This window comes from Lissotriton helveticus, chromosome 3_1 (genome assembly GCF_964261635.1).
Source record: "Lissotriton helveticus chromosome 3_1, aLisHel1.1, whole genome shotgun sequence".
Classification (NCBI taxonomy): Eukaryota; Metazoa; Chordata; class Amphibia; order Caudata; family Salamandridae; genus Lissotriton; species Lissotriton helveticus.
In genome coordinates this window covers 344,805,205-344,827,585 of record NC_136061.1, presented here as the reverse complement: position 1 = coordinate 344,827,585, position 22,381 = coordinate 344,805,205, and the positions used below count along the sequence as shown (strand labels likewise).

Genomic DNA, 22,381 nt, shown 5'->3' with positions numbered 1-22,381 from the left:
ACCTGGGTGAAAAGACAAGATTGCATCGCCTGCGGTGAGAGGAAGCCTAGCAGTAAAAAAATCTGGCTGGCAGTGTCACCGGAGCGGCGGTGCTGGAGATCCACCACTCCTGCCTTCTAGCGAGTCTGGCCAAAATACTTGATTGACGCTCCCTTGGTGACGCACTGGCAGATGGAAGGGGCCGAGCGCGGCGGCAGGTTGCCCCAAAATATCGGCGTCAGTGGGAGAGGCTCTGATGTGGTAAGGAGTAGCGGGCAGACAACACTGCGCAAGCCGCGGTGCCTTGGCCAGCGGGAGGCCCCTCCTTCGACCGCTAGGGCGTTCTGCAAAATTCTAAGACTAGAGAGCCGCCCCCCCCCCCGCAACAATACCGGTGATGAGAATGAACCGGACGCGAGCGTGGTTCTCTAGTGCCCGGCAACCCCTGCCTGTGCCGCCTTGTTTAGGGATTCGAGCTTGCTTTCCTTTTTTGCGGAGTTGCTCGTCCTCCTGATCCTGCAGCTGCCTCCTCCTGAATCTGCCTCCTGAGTGACCGCGCTGTCTCCCCTGTCTTGGATTTCCTGGGAGAGATCGGCGACTTTCAACCCTACCTACTTTCAGACCCATCTGCTACTTTCCCCATGCAGCTTTACCTTTGGGGTTGGTTGATTATATATCGGATTTCCTTGATCTGATTTTTTGTTTACCCTTAATGCCCACCATCTTGTTTGCCTCACTCTCTGGGTCCGTGTCACTTGTTCCTCCATCTTGCGGTTTTGACTGTCCTCATGATGCCCGTTGCCACTGGAGTGACCTGCGCCCTTCATCGACCCATCGGAGCCTGCTACACTTCTCTCTTCTAGTTGGACTTGGTTAGGCACCCCTTTCCACCCCTACCTTTACCCATCTCAGCTATGTAGAACGGATTAGATTGTTACTGATACCTGAACCCTCTCCTGTTTTGTCCAAGTTGCTTACTCTTAGCTTTTGCATCCACTTGAGAATCTCTTCTCCATGTCTGGTCTTCCTGGCTTGATAAGTATCCTTGCCCTTTTCTTTCCCCCTTCTCCAGCTTTGCTTCTTGGTCTAGTTTTCCATCTTTTCTGTTTCTCTAGAAACGGAAGTATTTTATCTTTTGCTCTATTTCAACTGATGTATTTTTGCAATATGCAGTTCTTTTTTTGCTCCAGAAACTAATCTTTGTAATCACTGTTCTGCTGTAACAATTTCCTTATGTTAATGCGCTCTGATACCTCCAGATCTAGCCAGCGCTAGCATTCAGTGGAGCCCGAGAACCACTGGTCGTTGACCGGATGAGCTGTCCTACGCAGCTATAGAGGAGTATGGCTATGGCTCATCCCCTCGGTCGTCACCTACCCAGCCGGACTTCAGACATTGTTTCAAACAGTTACTCACTGCTCTGTCTATCTTTCACATTGACTGCTTTAAATGATTTATGTCTCCTGATGTACTTTCTCCCTTCTGGTCTGCCTTACTCCATCTACTTTCCTTTCCCCCCGTTTCTCCTCTCCACTTCTTCCTTCCATTCCCCTTAAGACGTTAGTCTTGGCTGTGCAACACGCTAATAACTTTCTTATTACGTATTCTCATGTCTTTCTCCCATGCCTATACTTGTAATTGTAACTGGCGTAACTTATGTACTTGTAACACACTGATCCTCATATAAAGCGCTCTGATACCTCCGGGTCTAGTCAGCACTATATAAAACTCTTCAAATAAATAAATGAACGGGTTAGCAGGGTTAAAGTGCACAGGGTTGTAATGTCAACAAAAATGTAGGATCTAGCAAAAGGCTAGACCCTACACTACACACAAATAACTTGCTGGTTACACGAAGAGCTCTGCAGCAGATGCCATAACACCATTTTTTTCTCTTAAAACGTGCTCTGTTTACGACAAGTAAGTAAGCCAGAGCAGAACTACTTCTACATATGTCCTTGCTGCCAATTTCTAGATCAGATTGCCAGATTGCTAATGCCAGCCCTTCGCCTCCCATGTGTGGGTGCCCGCAGTAGATTATGTTTTTCAATTCTAGCCCTGGCCCTCGGTTCCATTTCCAGCATTGCACTGTCCCTTAAATAATTAAATGCATAAATATGTTTCCAGCTGGAGAAATGATGGTGCATGCTGGTTGCTGCGACCAGTGCGCTGATATTCTATGCAGAGTTCTCCCTAAATAAATAAAGTCATGCGGGGCTTTGACAGGCAGCGCCGTGGTCCTATCTCTCCGTGTGACTCTGCCACCGTTATTCCTGGGAGGCGGCTGCATTACCGCCCAGCTACCGATAGGAGTCTCTGCTCTGCGGTCACCTCACGCTCACTCCTGCAGTCAGCGCTCCCTCTCTGCCCTCCCGCCGCAGCCTATTCTAATGAGGTAGGAGGGAGGTGCAGAGGGATGCAGGGCTCTGGAAGCCGGCTGTGCTCTCTGTGCCAAGGAGTGGGCACCGAGCTCCGACTGCCGGGGGTCTGGGGAGAGCTGGCTGTGCTGTCTCTGGCAGGGAGCCGCAGGCTGCCCTCTGCCACTGACCCGCGGGCGCTGGTGCCCGGGAGGATAAAGCGCGGGGTGACCCCTGACGCCACCGGCATGAGCAGGGCGTGGGCAGCCCAGCAGGTGTCCTGAAGAGCAGGAGGCGGGCTGGACGCCAACCATGGGCAACCAGCCCGCGAGAGCCGAGGAGCCCGAGCCAGGTAGGCGCTGCAGGTGGTGTAGAAAGTGCTAGGCACTTTTTTGGGGAAGGTAGTACGCAGGAGGGGCTTGTTGTCTGAGGAAGTGACTTGGACTTTCCGTGTTGAAGCTTTGAGCTTTTTAAGTGCAACATGTCCCACATTCGCCTGTTGTGAATTCGGGGAGCGGAGCCCCCTTTCTGGGCTGCTTTGTCCTGCGCCGCGTGGGTCATGTGCACCTCTGGCCCTTTCCATCTTTGGATCCGGGGGACGCCGGCTATGGCAATGCTTCAGGCGGGATTGGCTTTTAAAGCACTGAGTGTAGGGTGTAATGTCCCGTTGAAATGGTCGAGATGGCTGCCCGGCCACTTACGTTTTTGGTATTTCGGTACTTGGAGACTTGAAATGTGAGGGGAGAAACTACAAGTACCAGAATGCAAAGTGATTGGGTTTAAACACCAGGCCCGGGGAGCACGAGTTACATCATGCACCCTGCCCTTTAGAGACAGATCTGTAAAAAGTTGAAGTTCTGTAAGACTATTTAAGCCGTGCAGCCAGTATTACACTCGATTCGTCTGCTCCTGGCTTCTGAAAGTCTAACGTGGCTGTAGGTAACGGGAAACAAGGGGGTAACGAGTTTAATTAAACCCAGCTGGCGGCTGGTTTTGTTCAACGATGTGAATAAAGGTTATCTTTCATAAATATGTCTTGAACAGGAAACTTTGGGTTAGAAAGGGGTGAGGGATCATGGGGGTTTTCTATATCTATATCAGAGTTAAAAACCAAAAAAAACATAGTCACCTCACATCCTCTCTTAGATTTAATCATCTGCAAAGGACTAGACTGCAGATTGAGTGTGTTGCCTCCAGTGAATTTTGGGCTGTCGTAGAAGTGGTGCGTCACACCTAGAGATGGCCGAGCCACTGAAAGTTCGAGCTAGGCTCGAGTGACGAGTCAGATGTCTGGCTCGGCTCAGAGTCCTCTGGGACCTGCGAGCCCAAAACGAGCCCAGCTTTCACGTGAATTGCGCCTGCCACCCTTTAACCTCATGTACAAAGAATTAAAAACAAAGCCGTGATATTTGATTTAAAAAAGAAAAAAAGGACAGAGACAGAGATAGCCGTCTGGTGGCTGAATTGCACCAGGTGAAACCAGAAAACATTGGAACAGTCCCGGCTTCCCCACTTCACCAAACTGCGTGATCCTAGGCAAATATTTTGTTTCACCCAGTCTCCTTTTTCTTCATCCTCACATATGAGAGCATATGAAATAAGGGACTTCAGGAAATGCACTGTATAAATACCTCTTCTATTTGATTTAAGACTTTATAGTTGCTTCATACATAACACAAATATATGGTACACATGCCAACTGACTTGCCGTTTAGCCCACTAGTGACATAGTCGTCACTTTCAACAAATACCTCTCGATGCAGTGATGTAATCTGACGTATTAAGGTGAGAAGCGCACACTTGAACCCCATGATCTGCAGGGGAGTGCTATGCCCATGACCTCAGGCTTTCCGGTATTGATTGCATGTTTTTCCAGCAGTCATTTTCTGCCAGAAACCAGCCAGTGAATGTGGTGTTACTGTGTTCTTCAGATCTGTTAGCACAGCTGTCCATGGCCTTACTGCTGTCTTATTAATATGGCGAGCGTTGCGTCATGAAGTGCGGGCATACATGCAGGTTGTGTGTGTTTTCTTCATTGCAATCCGCCCTCCAGGGTGCTAAAGCGTCCGATTGAAGTGTATTTTTTAAAATGTATTTTTGAGTTTTATATAGCGCGAACTTGACCTGAAGGTATGGGAGCGCTTTACAGAGTTTGCGCATCAATACTTATAAGGAATACACAGGAGGAGAAAAAGTCACAGGCATACAGGTAATAATATACAATAGATGATGTCGGGGTGTCCGATGGTGGAAGTGGGAAGTGACCTGGATAAGTTGGTTATTTGAGGTGGGAGGGCTCGGATATTTGTTTGAGAAGAAGTTATTTGAGTTTTTTTCTGAAGAGTAAGAGTGATTGGTTGCCTCGTAGCTCCTGTGGAACAGCAACAAGTGTCGGCCTCCATCACTGTATAAAAGAGTTGTCACGTACTTTACACTGTCATGTAGTTAGCTATGGTACATGTGTGGTGCTTAACGTAGATTGCAAAGTTCTAGGAAAAGCCCAGCCCTCAGAATGCATGTGTTACTCGTTTCATGGGGAAGGGGTGGCTAAAGCAAGTGAAACCTCCATGAAGTGTTGAAATACAGAAAGTAAACCATTCTGGTGTGTTTTTTTCGGGTCGTGGACTAATTTGGGTTCGAAGGTCACTGGTTGCTTTACTGTAATTAGCCAGGGCACTTCTCTTTGATTGGCTGCATAGAGTAGCTCTCTTACTTCAAACAAATAAATGCTGTCAATCCTGCTAGGGGTATGTTAATGCTGCTTACACAAACTTTATTGGACTTTAGACCTGCATCCGTTTTCTCTAAGTATTCCCTTAATTCCGTGTGGGTTACATAGTCTCTCTGCTCTTTCTTCTTCCCATAAGATTGCTTCATGGCTTGGTGGAAAGAAAAGAGTGTCATATTTGGACTGTGGTCACAAGAACAAAAGGCAAATTAATTTCAATCGTGTCTAATGAACTGAATGCGTTGCTATCAGAGCAAAACAAAATCGGTTGTTGTAACTTCTCAAGATGGTTGAAAACCCCGAAATCACCGAATCTGCATCACTAATGAAATGAAAACTAAAAAGTTAAGAAACATTGTAGACACTAGTGAAAACTTGGAGACATTGGGCCATGTAACTTGTGTACGTGAAGCCAGGGATTTGAAGCATCTGAGGAGTGAAGCTGGTGTCTGTGACAGTGAGGACCAATGCTGGGCCAACGGAGGATACCCGACTCCCTCAGGCAGTGGAAGGAGCTCCCACTGATTGGCCGGACATGGCTCTCTCAGGCAGTGTTAAAATCTTCCATTGATGGGCAGTCCAGAAATGGCCCTCTTGGGCAGTGTGAGAAGCTCCCACTGACCGGCAGTGGCCGGACATGTGTCTCTTGGGCAGTGTGAGAAGCTCCCACTGACAGGCAGTGGCCGGACATGTGTCTCTTGGGCAGTGTGAGTAGCTCGCATGAGTGACCAGTGTTGAAAGCTTACACCGTCAGTGGGCAGAGCTGGCACTGGGGCTCTCTCCAGGTTGCCACTAGCAGGAGTGAGTGCCATATGAGGTGAGCATGCTCATGGTCAGTGTAAGGAGAAGGCACTCTCGGGCAGTCTCAGAAGCCGCCGCTGGGGCAGTGTGGCTAAGAAGTGTGAGAAACCAGCACTGGCGGCAGTCTGTAGAGCCTCCACAGCTACAGAGAGTAAGAAGCTTGCACACTTGGCTGGGTGAGACTGTTCCACTGTAAGGTGGTGCTGAATATGCTGCCTTTAATGTAGGAGGTTCAGCCGGTTGGCGCTGTGTTCCGTGAGAGTAGGTCTCATTACTGTGTGAGACTTTTGACCTCAGACTTCAGTCTGGGTCAGTTCAGTGGCAGCGCCAGACCCTGTTGTTCACCCTATAACCATCCCAACTACTCTCTATCCGCATAGGGGTTTTCTGTTTACAGAAAGTTCCTACGCTGATAGATATTGGGCTTTAGTCTGAATCCCCTTGTGAAGTCGGTCAGTCCTTTCTATCTTTCATTCTATCTTCCTCTCCTGTTTTATTCCTTTCTCCCTATCTCTCTCTGTATTTTGTTTCTCTCTATCTGTGTTTGCCTAGAACAGGGGTCTCCAACCTCTTCTATTTTTGTTCACTGAAAATCATCCAGAGCAAATAATATTATTCGTGGTGTCTTAGTGGCAACAACAAACCAGATTACATTAGTGACCACCCCATGCAAGCTTACCACCAGTGATTACCTCAGTTTATCAGGCAGGGTTGTCAGCAATAATGTAAAACAGGCTAGACCACTATTGACTGTCTCTATATGGGTAATACATAACAGCCATAGCTGCAATACCACTGGTACCAAGGTCAAAATATGAGTAATAAGTCTTCCCAGTGGGGCGTGATTTATCGCTCAAACATGAGCTTTAAATATATTTTGGAAATTCAACCTTTTTTCTCCAAACATTAGTTTATGAGTTCTGAAAATACACACATTTTCATCTTGAATACACACTTTCAAGTGTACATATAGTAATTCAACCAAACATATGATTCTAATGTAGTAGGCTGGCCTGTACCTAGGAGAGCTACTTACAGGTAGCTGGAGAGCTACCAGTAGCGTACATGCTACTCCTCGGAGAAGCCTGACCTATATTATACAGATTGTGAATTTACTCAAAAAACTAAAGTCAGTCTATAATAATGAACACACTCTTTGTAAGTCTATGGGAGAACATCAACATTTCCTATAAAACACCCTCTTTACTTCAGTGCCTTAAAAACAAGTATTAGCCAAGTCAATAAGCCTGGCTTGTATTTTTAATCTTGAATAAACATTTAAAAACCCCTACTGCAGTGAAAAAAACAATTAAGTGGTAGCCTTATGTGTACACTACATCTATAAGGTAAACATTTGGATGTGTAGTGAGTCAGAGTACTTTTGCTTTGTAAATAGTGTCTTATGCAGTACAATGCGGGCATTCCATAATAATGATGAATGAAACACCAAACAGACAATACCATAAGGTGAGAGAAATTCTCTTCAAGGAGAAGCAGAAGTCCACTCTTTTTACATTTTAAAGAATTGTAGTATTACAGATAGCTATGCTGTCAAGCCAAACCTAACAAGCATTTGCAATGCAATAGGTCTCGCATTTACTTAAGTTTGAGCTAATGGCATTGTAAATGACAATGCCTTTTATTTATGTTTTGGTTTTAAAAACAAAGAAAAGGCATTGTCATTTACAATGCTAATAGCTTAAACTTGCGTAAATGCGAGACCTATTGCATTGCAAATGCTTGTTCCTTTTCTGTTCAACTTGTTTTAGTTTATTGCCTTTTTTATGGTGGGCATTCACCAAATAGCAAATGTAGTGTACCTAACACGATGGGATCCAGCATGTTAGCTAGTCTACATATAAGTACTGTACATCTGTCTTCACACAGGCGGTGGACTCCCATTACCTGGTGGTAATGGAAGGATTTCTGACTGGCAACGGTAGAACGATAGCCCATGCAACCCCTACGGTGCGCTGGAAGGTGGCAACCTCCAAGGGACCCCTTCCAGCCCTGTCCACAGGCTTCAGCTGAGAGCTCCTGATTGGGTCCAGAGCGTCAGGGACCCCTCCATGTAGTTTGCAAGGGGGCCATCTTAAGTTTTGTTATGCCACTTCTGACAGTATTATCACCAATATAGAGGCTTTGCCCATGGAGGATAATCACTCTGATGAAGAAACCACGATTGCAATGGAAAAGAATTCCAAAATGGGTGAATTTCCTTTGCCAGTGGAGCAGAGGGAGTACATCTGAAACACATGGACAAAAACTCCACTGACAAAACTCTAAATCATCTTATCAAGCTATGTGTTTCTAGAAAACAAATCCTGGCAAAGTTAATACATGTAAAATAGTCACGGTAGAGTTCCTCAATCACTCCATACAAAACTCGTGACCCCATCAACAGATCCTAAATCACAGAAATGGCAAATATGGCGCTGGCATGCTGGAGACACTACTAAACTCTAATGTTATGCAATCTTCATGCAGCCTCAATATTTACGAATACCTGATTCTCACACCACGACCGATTCAGACAGCTACACAACGGGAACAGAAATAAAAAGTTCATTGTACTCCCCATCTATCAAAGAAAAAACTAAATTGCACCGTGCAATTTATAGTTAAAAAAAACATTACAACGCACACACATGATGAAACATATGTTAGATTCTAGAGAAAGCCCAATCATGGTACACATTTATTGTGAAGAAGGCAAAACATGAATCTAATGGGGCAGGACTCTGACTCGTGCATCTGAGACGCTTTCAATCAATCAATCAATCAGTGATATTTATAGAGCGCGCTACATACCCGTAGGGTCTCAAGGCGCTGGGGGGGGGGGGGGGGGGTGCCGCTACTGCTCGAACAGCCAGGTCTTCAGCTTCTTTCTGAAGGAGAGGTGGTCTTGGGTCAGGCGCAGGTCGGACGGGAGGGAGTTCCAGGTCTTGGCGGCCAGGTAGGAGAATGACCTTCCTCCTGTAGTCGCTCTTCGGATGCGGGGGACGGCGGCGAGGGCGTGGTTGGCTGATCGGAGGTGGCGTCTGGGAGCGTAGAAGTTGACTCGGCTGTTGAGGTAGCTCGGGCCTTGGTCGTGCAGGGCTTTGTGTGCGTGGGTGAGGAGGCGGAAGGTGATTCTCTTGTTGACGGGGAGCCAGTGAAGGTCTCTCAGATGTCCGGAGATGTGGCTGGATCGTGGGATGTCGAGGATGAGTCTGGCTGAGGCGTTTTGGATCCGCTGGAGTCTCTTCTGGAGCTTGGCGGTGGTACCGGCGTAGAGGGCGTTACCGTAGTCCAGTCGGCTGGTGACGAGGGCCTGGGTGACGGTCTTCCTGGTCTCTGTGGGGATCCACCAGAAGATCTTCCGTAGCATGCGTAGGATGTTGAAGCACGCCGAGGAGACGGTGTTGACTTGTCTGGTCATGGAGAGGGAGGAGTCCAGGATGAAGCCCAGGTTTCGTGCATGGTCTGTCGGTTTGGGTGCGGTGCCCAGGGCGGGAGGCCACCAGGAGTCGTCCCAGGCGGAGGGTGAGGAGCCCAGGATGAGGACCTCCGTCTTGTCCGAGTTCAGTTTCAGGCGGCTGGTCGTCATCCACTCAGCTACCTCTTTCATCCCTTCGTGCAGGTTGGCTCTGGCGGCGGTGGGGTCGTTGGTCAGGGAGAGGATCAGCTGGGTGTCGTCGGCGTAGGAGATTATGCTGAGGTGGTGTTTGCGTACGATGGCCGCGAGGGGGCTCATGTAGACGTTGAAGAGGGTGGGGCTCAGGGATGATCCTTGGGGGACGCCGCAGATGACTTCGGAGGCCTCTGACTTGTACGGTGGTAGGCGGACTCTCTGTGTTCTTCCGTCGAGGAAGGAGATGATCCATTCCAGCGCCTTGTCCTGGATTCCGATGTTGCTGACTATAAAAGCGCAGTTGGAAATGCATGTTTTCAAATTAAACAAAACGTTTCTGTCTAAATTATTCATTAATCTAGGTAACTTTGAGTAACTTTACAAGAAAATAGATCGTAAAGGCTTATAGGTGATATGACTGTCCTGTTACTGTTCTTCCGAGAACACACCTTACAAACATTTATAATTAAATATTCTCTCTCAATATCAAGAAACTCAATTTTCGAAAATTAGAATGAAAACCTGAGTTAGCCCTGCCATGTTTCCAACCTATGAGCTGTGGGTCACATACAGAGGGAGGCTGCGATTAACGGACTGGCCCATTTTCACACCTTGATTCTCAAAGCCACGGGAGAAAGGCAGACTCGGAGAGGCAGAGGTCCTTTATATTTGTTTTTCAAAATCTCTTTAACCACACAACCCCTTTCTTTAGATTGGTCGTGTTTAAATCACTTTACAGGAACCACTTTCCAAAATGTACTCCTGCCTCTGCTCACACACAATGAAAATCGTGTCCCGCTTTTTCTCTCATGCCATGTTTTCACCTATTTATCACAATTCAATAGGCCCCCTATGTGTATTGATCCAGCGAATTTCAGACAGCCTTATTCTATTTTACAGAACGTCTCCACCTACACATTTCAGCCTTCAATATGCTTATTCTATATCTGGTTTCACACAACAGCTTTACTTTTTTCTCAAACGTAATCATATAACTACTGCAAATTGTAGGAAATCAGGTTCATTATTATCGAACAGAGAACATGTACACATGTAGTCGCAACTCAGGCTGCTAAATACCAGGGACTGACCTCTTTCCATATGACTGCAGATTAGTGACTCAGATCTTCTTGGTAACGCCTTAGGTCTTACACAACTGAATCCAAAAACCTGGACTGACCTTGTGCAGGAATGTGCTCTTGCATCAGACCAATTTTCCCTTAATATCAAGATACCTTACAAAAAATAATGTATATACGTTTTCTGGCCAACCCCAACTTCGCTGTTACCATCATTATTTTTGGATGCTCTCAAACACAACTAAAGTTATCTCTGAAACCTATTTCCCTCACAAAACATCAAGGCCTGTGGCCAGCCATCTTTGTGAGGAAACACTAATTTTGAACAAAGTCTTGCTCCACCAAGGCCACGTCATCCACAAGACTTTCCAATACATTTTTCGACAGCAAGATAGATCACACCCTTGTTCGAACTGGTTGTATACATCCAGTCCACACAAAGAAATATACAGTGCAATGCACGTGGCCTCTCTCTAAGAAATTGTTGCTCCCCAGGGTTAGTAAACTACAAACAAAATGACAGCTTTCTAGGTACAGTTTTCCGAATAAAACAATGCAAAAACCTACACAAGCCAAGAATGTCTGTGTTAAAGAGAAATGGGGTAGTAAAGTATTTAAAAGTCGTAGCCCTAATTAAGGAGTATGAATCCTACTGTTCTAGGATGTAATACTCTCTGGAGATCGGTACCTCAGATCCTTCCTTCACATCAGAAAGAAGAATCTGTGACTGTTCCTATTGCGATGAACTAGCAGATCGCTATGCAGTTGAATTCAGTGGGTTACACCCAATCACGAATATCCATGTCTCCATGAACATTATAGATTTTACATAAATTATATGGGTTAGGGGATAGACAGGGTAGCATTGGTATCAAGGGACTTACAGAACATTTGCAAACGCAATCACTAGTTGTAAGTGTTCATCCAGAAACTAAAACATTTTCCCATAAAGTCTGTCAGACACACAGAAAACAAAAAGTAGCCACTGATATGAAGTCACAGGATCTTCCACACCTAACACATCTGTTGCCCTGACAGCTACGTGGAAATGGATACCAAAAGCTTACAACTAAAGAATCGCTCAGCATAACAAACTGTTTGCTTTTAGAGAATATCACAACTTCACAGAATATACGAAATCCACTTCAAAGGATTTACAAATAAACCTGTTCGTCAGCTCAGATGGCACAAGTCGGTAAAACGCATTAAAACGGGAAATAAGTGTCAATATGAAAAAATGCATAATTAAATAAATACATACATACCGCAAAACATCCTCGTTACTCTGCCGGCCTGCGACCAGGAAGTCAGGCAGGCCGGCGCGACACCCGGAAACAGGAAGTAGGAGGGCGGGAGCCTACCCCGCCTCCAACGGAAGAGCCGCGATGGGAGCCGTGTTGGGACCACCGGAGCAGGCAGGAGCCTACCCTGCGCCCCGGTGCCTAATGAGGGAAGACGAGTCCTGCTGCCGGGCCCTGCAGCTGAGAGCCGGTGAGTGCGTTGCTGAGCTGCTGCTGCGGGCGGGCGGGCGGGCGGCGGAGGGGCGGAGGGGCGGGGGGGGGGGAAGCATGTACGGGCGGGCGGGGGCGGCCTGTGTATGTGTGTGTGCGCGTGTGTGCGTGTGTGTGTGTGTGTGTATGTGTCTTGGAGTGCGTGTGTGTGACTGTGGGATAGGGGGTGTGTGTGTGAGCGAGTCGATGTGGACGTCGCGGGACGCGGACGCGACGTGCGTGTTCGCGCAGACGAATCCAGGAGAGGAAATGCTAGTGCACCCTCTGGTCCGTCCTTCCCTCCAGACAGGTGACTATACGTCTCCGTCCCTGGAATGCATCCTTTGGATGCTTATTCCAGGGCGAGACCTAAAAAGGAATCATTGACACATGAAATCTAATAAGCATTGGCAAAGCCAGTTGGTCTGTCTTTTTGTTAGGGGAGCCACTTGGCATTATTTGGTCTGCTTTGCAAGTGTTGCTGTCAGTTGTACTACAGAATGAAGCAACATTTTGGGGGACAACAGTATGAAAGCTGCACGAATGCCCCTTTGCAGATCAGACTGCATTAGACGAGTTAATATGTTCCCTCAAAGAAGAGGGCAATGAAAACTAATAACAAAATGAGAAGTGTGCTGTAAGCAGTGAACCCTAAGGCATGCACACAAATACAGGGAAGTAAATCGTTCTGATTAAAGGGCCAGTACTTGTGCTGCTTCTTCAAGAGACTGTATGTGTTTCATGTCCTTACATTGTGGACCAAAAACAGAAAATCCAACAACATATTATCATGGCAGTAAAGTTAAATAAATGAACTTGCACGAGTTATTTGTGAATAGAGCTATGCCTCTAGGACAGGGTAACATATCCAAGGACATGTACTTCCGAAGAAATAATCTACAAATGAGCAATTAAACATTATGTCAGCAAAGTAAATACACCAATGAACACACGCTAGGTTGCAATCACAAGCATGTGTTGCATCTGAAGTTTAACAGAAGCACAACTTAAAAGCCGACATTTCTAACATCGCATGACAACACAAGTAGAACAACACACCCATCCTCAGAATGCAATGACCTTGATGGACAGACACAAATGAAAGCCAATGGCTGCTGTGAAGGGAACTAAGCCTACTATCTCTCTGTGCTATTTATACTTTTCAAAGAATTGATAACATAAGGTTTTGTGACAATAAAGCTGCCTGTAGCCGGACCTAAAAATGGTTAAAATAAAAAACCAGCAACAAAGACAAGTAGTGGGCGGGCAGTTTCATACTGGTGTTTGCTCTATTTTTCCAAACCCATTCATGCTCACTAGTAACCATCTAGTAGTAGTGAAACTAAATACAAATGTGCAAGCAAGTGGATTTTAAGTTGTAGGGCACCTCAATATCTGACCCCCTTCCCCGGATCAGGGGGCTCAAGCCCGGATTTCCTCTGACAGTGCAGTGCATTGTGGATGTCGTGGTCCTGTCTTCTGCTTTGAGTCTGGAGCAGAAGTTGCTCCAGCCTAGGTGTAGTGTCTTGGATGGGCATGTCTCCAAGTAGCTCTATTAGATGTCTCCAGTTGCAACCTTTGCTATGTTAAAAGCACGTAAATGACTTGAGCTGTTCGCATCGTCTCTTTGTATATCTATCCAGACCTTTAGATATTAGGCCACAGCCTGCTCCGTGAGTCAGGAGAATTCCCCATGAATGACGACATGTGCTATTAAAAAAAAATCAACTGCCTCTAGGTGTCCACGTGGCTCTATTTACTTTGGACTCAGTGTTTCCAAGGGTTTTCCCTTTATAGCGGGTGTCCAATGAAGGTCTAGGAGAGCTGGATCCATAGCAGATATTCATGATGGCCATCTAAGATAAAATGACATTACATATAACTAGATGAAGCTGGTTTACAAAGTGAGTCACAACAATCTGGTAGGGATCTGGTACTTCATGATCTTGGCTGCAAATTCCAGCCTTAGAGTGCTTACATTTGCCAAGTTTATGAACAAGTAGCTCCAGTTCAGGTTTTTTTTTTATTTGCATTAACTTGTAGTTCTTATTTAACAATGTAATCAAAGGGGCAACAAATCTCAGGATGTGAAGAAAATAGCCTGAGCTACTTATACATATAATTAGAAAACGTGAGAGCTTGTACGCAGCCCTGCCACGTTTCTCGGGTCCATGCATGGTGTGCTACTCTAGTCTAGATTTTGTCCTTGAATTCTGGGACTTTTAGTCTTTTTTTAAGCCATTATAAAACAAGACCACAAATCTCTGAATTCCCAAAAATAACATGAACTGGAACGAGAAATCGGGCATGGACCTGGGAAACGTGGTGGCTAGGAGCACCATAACACTCATAATGATTGAGGAACCAGAAGCCCAGGACTGAAAGTATGGTCTTATTGGACATGAATTCAAAACCATATTCTTCTGTCGAACATCAATACGTGTCCTCGTGGCATATGTATGAAAATCCCAGTTTGTGATTCTCAAATAGCGATTTTTTGGAGAATCGCTATTTGAGAATTGCAAAAAGGGATGTATCTAAAAAATCTCAATTTTTTTAGCGATTTCTTAGTTTTTCTTAATTGCGATTAGCAAATTGCAAAATCGCAATTAAGGAATACTTTCCCATTCATTTCTATGGGCCTGGAGGCCCATAGGAATGAATGTGAAGTCCTTCTCAATTTGCGATTCGCAATTTGAGAGTCGCAAATTGAGAATAACTTCAAGGGTGTCATGGGGACACCCTGATGCACCCCTGAAATGAACATGTGTGTGCATATGGTGCCTTCACAAATGCAAAAAAGTGCATTTGTGAAAGAAATAGCAAATTACCACCAACTTGAAGTTGGTGGTAATTTGCGATTTCTTAAGGAGAAATCGCAAAAATTGAGTGCTTGATGCAGAGCATTTAAGTAATCGCAATTTGTGATTCCTTAAATGCTTATGCAAAATTAAAGAATCGCAAATGTTGCGATTCCTTAATTTTGCGATGTGATTTCCCTACTACATACCGTTTTGCTAATTTTTTGTCGCAAACACTGCTTTTTTGCGAATCGCAGCGTTTGCGACTAAAAATTGTGTTAATACATCTGCCCCTTAGTCTCATGCCATGCGGGCAGTGATGGATCCCCAGATCCTGCACCGCCTGAGCACAGTGGTAGCGTGATTCCCTGCAAAGGCCATGTATGGAAGAAGGGAGCGGGTGGTAGTACATGTCCTCATGAAAGCCACTGCTAGATATCCAGGTTTTTTTATGTATAGGTTTTTATTGGCATTTTACATCAGCAGTATTGTATAGTATCAACATAGTGACTCCGCATCCCCGTCCCATTCACAGAACAATACAGCAAATCAACAAATCAGATTTTGGAAACAGAGCCCACCTCTGCCTCCTCGTCCGGATCACTAATGACCCCTATGCCTTCTAAATTTGCATAGACATGCATTTTTACAGAGAAAACTATACTGTGCACAAAGGATAATGTGTGGCTATTGGGTTTCAGTGAACATTTATCATCCGCAGATCACCAAGTGAAGTGTCTTGATTTCTTTTGATCCTATTAAAATCTTTATTTACATCACACTTCATTAACAAAAATGCACTTCACTTGGCTTTTCTAATTGATGATATATTTTAACAAGCATTTGCAATGCAATAGGGCTCGCATTAGGAAAGTTTGAGCTATTGGTATTGTAAATGACAATTTTTTTATTAATGTGTTGGTTTTGAAAATAGCAACATTAATAGCTTTGTCATTGATAATGCCAATACACCTATAGCATTTGTACTGCAATATGTGTTGTATTTACGTGACTTAGATGTATTGATATTACAAATAACAATGGCTTTTATTTTTTTTAAATAATTAATACTTAAATGAAAGTTATTGTAATTTATAATTGCAATAGCTTAAACTTTTGTAAATTACTTTTGTGAAGATTATGTTCAGTGTATTTTATTGTGACGAAAATCCAAGAACAGAAGTGAAATATTAACATCTTTTTGTGACATTTGTAATAAAGCTTGAAACATTGAGAGAACATATTTGAACCAGTTGTTGTTGAATGATTGCACATATTGATGGTGTGGTGGCGCTGAGTGATGTTGTGGTGGCGACAAGTGATGCTGTGGCGTTCAGTGATGCTGTGGTAGCGCATAGTGATGTTGTGGTGGTGCTGAGTGATGCTGTGGTGATGCGATAGATAGAGTGAGGGCTGTAGATAGATAGAGGGAGGGTGATAGATAGAAGGAGGGCGATAGAGCGAGGGAGGGTGATAGATAGAGTGAGGGCGATCGATAGATAGATAGAGTGATGGCGATAGAGTGATGGCGATAGAGTGATGGCGATAGAGTGATGGCGATAGAGTGATGGCGATAGAGTGAGGGCGATAGAGTGATGGCGATAGAGTGAGGGCGATAGATAGAGTGAGGGCGATAGATAGAGTGAGGGCGATAGATAGAGTGAGGGCGATAGATAGAGTGAGGGCGATAGATAGAGTGAGGGCGATAGATAGAGTGAGGGCGATAGATAGAGTGAGGGCGATAGATAGAGTGAGGGCGATAGATAGAGTGAGGGCGATAGATAGAGTGAGGGCGATAGATAGAGTGAGGGCGATAGATAGAGAGAGAGAGGGCGATAGATAGAGAGAGAGAGGGCGATAGATAGAGAGAGAGAGGGCGATAGATAGAGAGAGGGCGATAGATAGAGAGAGGGCGATAGATAAAGTGAGGGCGATAGATAGATAGAGTGAGGGCGATAGATAGATAGATAGATAGATAGAGTGAAGGCAATAGATATGGAAGGATATATATGCAAACAAGGGTGCTTAACAGGAAAGAGGAGTGAGAAATGCAGATAGGGAGTTTGAAAACGATAGGAGAAAAACAGAGACCGCAAAAGAGAGCCTCTCATCTTTCTAAGGTCTGTAAAATTAGTATAGTTAATCTGGTAATGGCAGCAGAAGTGCGGCATGACTCACCACATAAAACCCCATATTAAAGTTGCAACTGTTAGTCCCAATGATAAAACCGTAGAGAAATATTGAGTAATACTAGAGTGGAATTCAATTAATATGAGATTCAATTTTGGGCGGCATTACTTTTTTTGGGGGTGGGGGGGATTTTATATAGCGCGAACTAGACCTGAAAGTATCTGAACACTTTACATGAGCACCAGTTGCGTTACAGACGGACACGCACATTTTGTTAGGCACGGGGAGGTTAAGTGATTTTCCCAGAATCACAGAATGTTGAGCGTCCCTGACCTAACTTGAGCGCGGTTCCGCAGCTTTGAAGTCGGCCGCTTAAGCCGTTAGGCTACATCCTCTCCATTCTCTGTGGAAAACATATTAAACAGGCGTGACGACGAATGAGGGTGGTGAGGTGGGGCACTGAGCAGCCTATGCATCCAGAGTATGACCCCAGGAAGCAGAAGCTAGTGCTAATCCTGTCCACACCCTCCCATTTACTTCCATTTGTGAGTAGCAGACAACTAGCCACGAGCGGGCAACGAGAGCTCGTGGGCTGACTGCTAAGCAAGGAAAACGGATCCATGCCAGGTGGCTGGACAGTACAAGGCATGTACAACTGTGGATCACTGCCTCCTTCTGACCGCTGGGCGGCGGTGGCACGAGGCCGACTGCGCTAGAGATTGCTGGGCTCCATTATGGACCCCTTTGCAAACTTCACTATAAATTTATGTAGGAATTTCGTTTACATGTAATGTGTAACTTTTCATCAGGAGTCAATGAAAATTGGACGAATTTTTTGAGGTGATTAAAAATTGCAGTTGTAATATCCCTCATCCGTAAATACTAGTCTACCAGGCGGGTCTTGAAATGGGTGAGATATCTCAGCGAGATGAGATCCTGCAGCACAGATCGCAGTATCTGCCAGAATGGGAATGTCAGCCTTTTATATTTCCTAGGCTGATACGGTTAGCCTCAGTAAGTTGGGCGAAAGCTGAGACGGGCATTTCGGAGTCTGATGTGCAGTCCATACACAGCTAATAGATTAGAACTGTTTTGTCCAGTTCCCCAGAGCTTTAGAGATTATTTTGCAGTTGAACTGTCGAGGGGTCAATGACTAACAGAATAAAAATGTACAATCGTCCATTATACAAACATATTTAAATTACAAATACCTTCATCTCCAGATAGCTTACTCCACACACACACCAGTATCTATCTCTGCTTAGTATACTCCTGAGGAATATGTAGGTATGCTGGAATAATGTGGCAGGGCTGGCTAAATTATGCGGCAAAAAAAGGTACATTTTGTGGCGTCATGCAGTACATTTTGTGACATTATTACTTCATTACTTGGTCTTTTTCACACATGTCTGGACAAAGGTTCCCCCACATTGATAATAGTATAACACTCAAACACAGCAATAGGTAATTGAAATTTGATCAGTCAACTTCTGCAAAGGGGTTTCCACGGCGCTGCAACACTCGTCTCCACTTTTTTAGTAGTTTTTTGATCCGTTTCTGCATGAAGTAACTGTTTTGGGTAAAAACTGCAAATTATGCAGCAGGTGATGGATCCTGTGACAAGGATGGCAAATCCATCATTATGCAGCAAACTTCACGCCCACAGAAATCGCATAATTTAATTGACCCTGGTAAATGCAATCGAAACATAGAACATACAGATAAAATGCCTTCACTCTAGCCGCCCTTAAACGACCCGGCATCAGGCTAGTTTAGGCGGGCAAAGGTGGGCTTGGCGTAAGTTTACAGATGAGGAGTCCCAGTTCTAGCCGGAACAGATGTTCTCGAGATGCAACTGCCCTTGAATAGGCCTCCCACCAAGTCCAAGCTGTGAAATAAGATGGGGTTCTGCAGAATTGGATGAGGGGGCCCGTGTCTCACATATTTCACATTTATTCATTGGACCTTGGCTGAATGTGGTGCCTCGCGACTTGTTCCAGAGAAGGTAGGGTCTTAAAGCGGTCATTGGCCTCCCTCCCTCCCCAACAACGAACCAATTAATGATCCGACACAATCTAAGTAAGCCCACAGACGTACAGGAGAATGTACATGTTTCTAAAATGAAAGTCTACACTTTGTAGTCTAGTACCTGTGAAAATTCCATTACTCATTTTATCAAATTTACACTCTTATCCAAGGGTTAAGCACACTGACTTACATTTTTTGCAAGTAAAACAGCAATTCGATTTTGTCCGCCTTGTGGCCGCAACGACTCCCGCATCCAAAGCCAGCTGCCCATGATTCAGACCGACTCTGTCTGAGCAGTAGATTAGGGTGACATCACCAACACCGGAGCAGCGGCCAATGGTGTGCTAGCAGGGCGGAGCCCTGGAGGCGGCCAAAGGGCAGGGGCTACGAATCCTGGGCAGCCACCGTCCTGCCCCGCCCGTGCACCGCAGCCGCCGTTCCCGCAGCACACCGCAGGTCCCGCCGGAGCAGCAGAAAGTTAGCAGGCTGGAAGTTGTCAGCCTGTCCCTGGTATGGAGCCCCTGGCTGCGTCGCCCCCGCCCGCCCATCAGGAGCCGAGGACCCGGCGCTCCATGAAGGATTGTCCCCAACAGCAGTGGTGAGGAGCGTGTATGTGTGCCTGCGCGTGTGTGTGCCTGCGCGTGTGTGTGCCTGCGCGTGTGTGTGTGCATGCATGCGTGAGTGTGGCTGTTGCGTGTGTGCGCGCATGTGTGTATGTGTGTGTTGGTTGGCGCACTCCAGGGAATCTGAGGCAGGGGATGTGCACGGCGCCGGCCTGGACGTGCGCTTCCACAGAAACCAATCGCCGCGCGTGCCCGACCCCTGTCTCAGATTCCCAGGAGACGGGCAACATTAGTTGTCGAGCTGGACGCAATGCTTCGCATTGCTTTTCTCCAGCTCGACCTAAAAAGTGTACAGTTCTTTTACAGGTTTTTAAATGTTGTTGTGTTTTAGAAAAAAATGACATCCCACAGCCTTTCCTTTCACTCCTCTCACCTAAGCAAGATTGTCACCCCTTTCACAAAATCCTCTCCGAGAAAGAAAAGTAAACACCTGTTTCATTGGTAAAAGAATAAGCAGCAATTTGTCAGAAGAGCTAGCCTGATATTTGACCTCTATCTTTGAACCACACATCAAATGTGACAATACAAATTGTAAAGGCATCTTTATTGCTCTTACGTCTTCTGAACTCCAGACTGATTACTATGGGGGTGCTGCAGCACCCCACCCTCAACCCCAATGCTACTTCCAGCAGCCATGCTTCTGTTTGTGATTTGGAAGGGTGTGGATGAGGGTAGGACTTTAAGTGGGCTGTGATCCTCCTGCTCTCAGGCCCAGTAGTAATAGAAAATTGACATCGAAACGGGTCCCTATCCAGCCCTATATTAACTTCCTCAACTCTAATGGGGAAAAACGATTCCTGAACAATGATTGTGAAAAATATCTATTTTAATCATATCAGATATGTAGTTCTGGTTTATATTTCATGTTTTACCTAATGTTGAATTCCTGGAGTTTTACTTATTTTCATCATGATGTGTTCCTGTATTTTTTTCATGTAGCATATTGCTCTTGCATAGTTCATACTTTGAACTGATTCGTCTCCAGGTGTTCACAACCGGCCAAAATTGAGAGCCCTGGAGTAGAGGCTGAAGGAGAGTTTCTCACTGTGTCTGTCATGGTGTCAAAAAGATCTTCAGAATACATGATCATCCAATCATTGTCCTCTCTGAAGAGCGCACAGAGCAGTGGTCACATATCCCAGTTGTAATTGTGATTCATGTCAAGTGTGTGAAAGAGGTACACAATTGTGAAAATATTGAGAATGTGAAAGTAAAAGATAATGCACTGTTTATAGGTGAGTGGTGTGTTGTTTTTCGGGTGAAGTGAAGGAGATGAGAGGAAGTGCATGCAGAAGCGATCGAAGAAGAAAGAGATGTTGTGGAAGATATGCAGATGGAGGAGACTGGAGAGAAAAATGGTGTACATGTCTAACCTAGAGTGAACATATCAGTAGTTATTGAAACTCTCTGGAGACCACTAACCGTTGCCCAGCCCTCAGTAATGTTTATTTCCCAGTTTCACAATCTCAGAATTTAATTATTTGGCTTTTTTTTTTTTTTTTTACAAAATATAATAATTACTCATCATTATTACAAACATTGACCAAACAAATAGACCTGGTTTTAGGTGTATGTCAGTATACCTGGATTCAAGAACAGAAAGCTCGGAGAGGGACTAAAATACTGGTCGGGTGGCATACTGTGGGATCGCAGGAATTTAGTTTACATGTTTAAGGCATGGCCTAAATTCATAGGCCAACCCTCCACTGTTTTCATCCCACTTCAAGCCTTGGGTGAGGGGTTGCTGCTGAGCCGGCACACCTTAGGAACCAGTTTCTAGTTATTGTGAGATTTTTCTCCACAGCATCTCTTTGGATGCCTTAATCGTCATATGCCAACGGCTTTTACCTAGAAACAGTTTGTAACTAGTCAACTGAAATTTCCACAAAGCCTTTTCATTTAAGGCTGGGTGGGCATCAAGAGGAGGCTGGTGGCGGTGTAAGTGGCGTGAACTGTGCCTTGTGTGTTGGTCCTGTTAGGGCCCTCTTAAAGAGCCTCTAGTACAGTTTCCCTCCAACCTGCCCCTCCCAACTCTACCATTTTGTTAGGGAGTTGGCAGTTCCTGATTGGATGCTCAGGTAACTAGAGCAGCTTTCTGATGATAGTTGTTTTTACGGTCGCTCCTATGCCCCCTGGACACAGGCAGAATTCTGGCAAAACTCGCAAGGCCTGGCCTATTCGGTAAGCAAACATAGGATTTAAGCGAACTAGCAAAAAGTACCTGAGAAACTAGCAGAAAGGCACGTGCGCGGTCAGAGACGCACAGGGCCTGAGAAACCAGCGACAAGGCACGTGCGCAGTCAGAGACGCACAGGGCCTGAGAAACCAGCGACAAGGCACGTGCGCGGCCGGAGACGCACAAGGCCTGGGGCACGGGGTGACTTTGAGCCATGATGTCACCTTTCTGCACAGCGCTGGGACCCCACTGGGGCCTCCAGTCAAAGCGGACTTCGGTGTGTTTGTTTAAACTGTGACACTAGCCAGGGCACAGGAAGGCCTGCCTGCATACGCACCACTTGCAATACCCCGGTGGCAGAGTGAATTGTAAGCAAATGGTTGCCACTGACAGGAGCGGGGCACAGTCGGTCACATATCACTGACTTTCCAGGGTCACACATTGAAGAAACAGCTGGCAAGAGAAAGTCTGAACCCGAGAACCGCCCTCCTTTCACCCAGCTAGCTTGACATTCTCCAGAGAGTCAGCAGTGGTGTGTGAGGTAGGAGGCTGGGGCCCCCTCTCTTCCCCATCAAA

The 22,381-nt window shown here is 45.7% G+C and overlaps 1 protein-coding gene across 5 annotated transcripts in view; it reads left to right on the top strand.

Annotated features, from left to right (window-relative positions):
• Positions 1–22,381, top strand: part of SPECC1 (sperm antigen with calponin homology and coiled-coil domains 1) — a 1,365,024-nt gene that overhangs the window by 243,125 nt on the left and 1,099,518 nt on the right. The window contains exon 1 of one of the 5 annotated variants that reach the window (XM_078679998.1): positions 2,298–2,688. The exons of 3 other annotated variants lie outside the window; for them this stretch is intronic. In XM_078679998.1, the coding sequence (XP_078536124.1) occupies positions 2,649–2,688 (40 nt within the window). In that variant the 5' untranslated portion in view covers positions 2,298–2,648. Of the gene's footprint in view, positions 1–2,297; positions 2,689–22,381 lie in introns of those variants that run through there. One more of the 5 variants, XM_078679994.1, reaches the window with a different exon arrangement.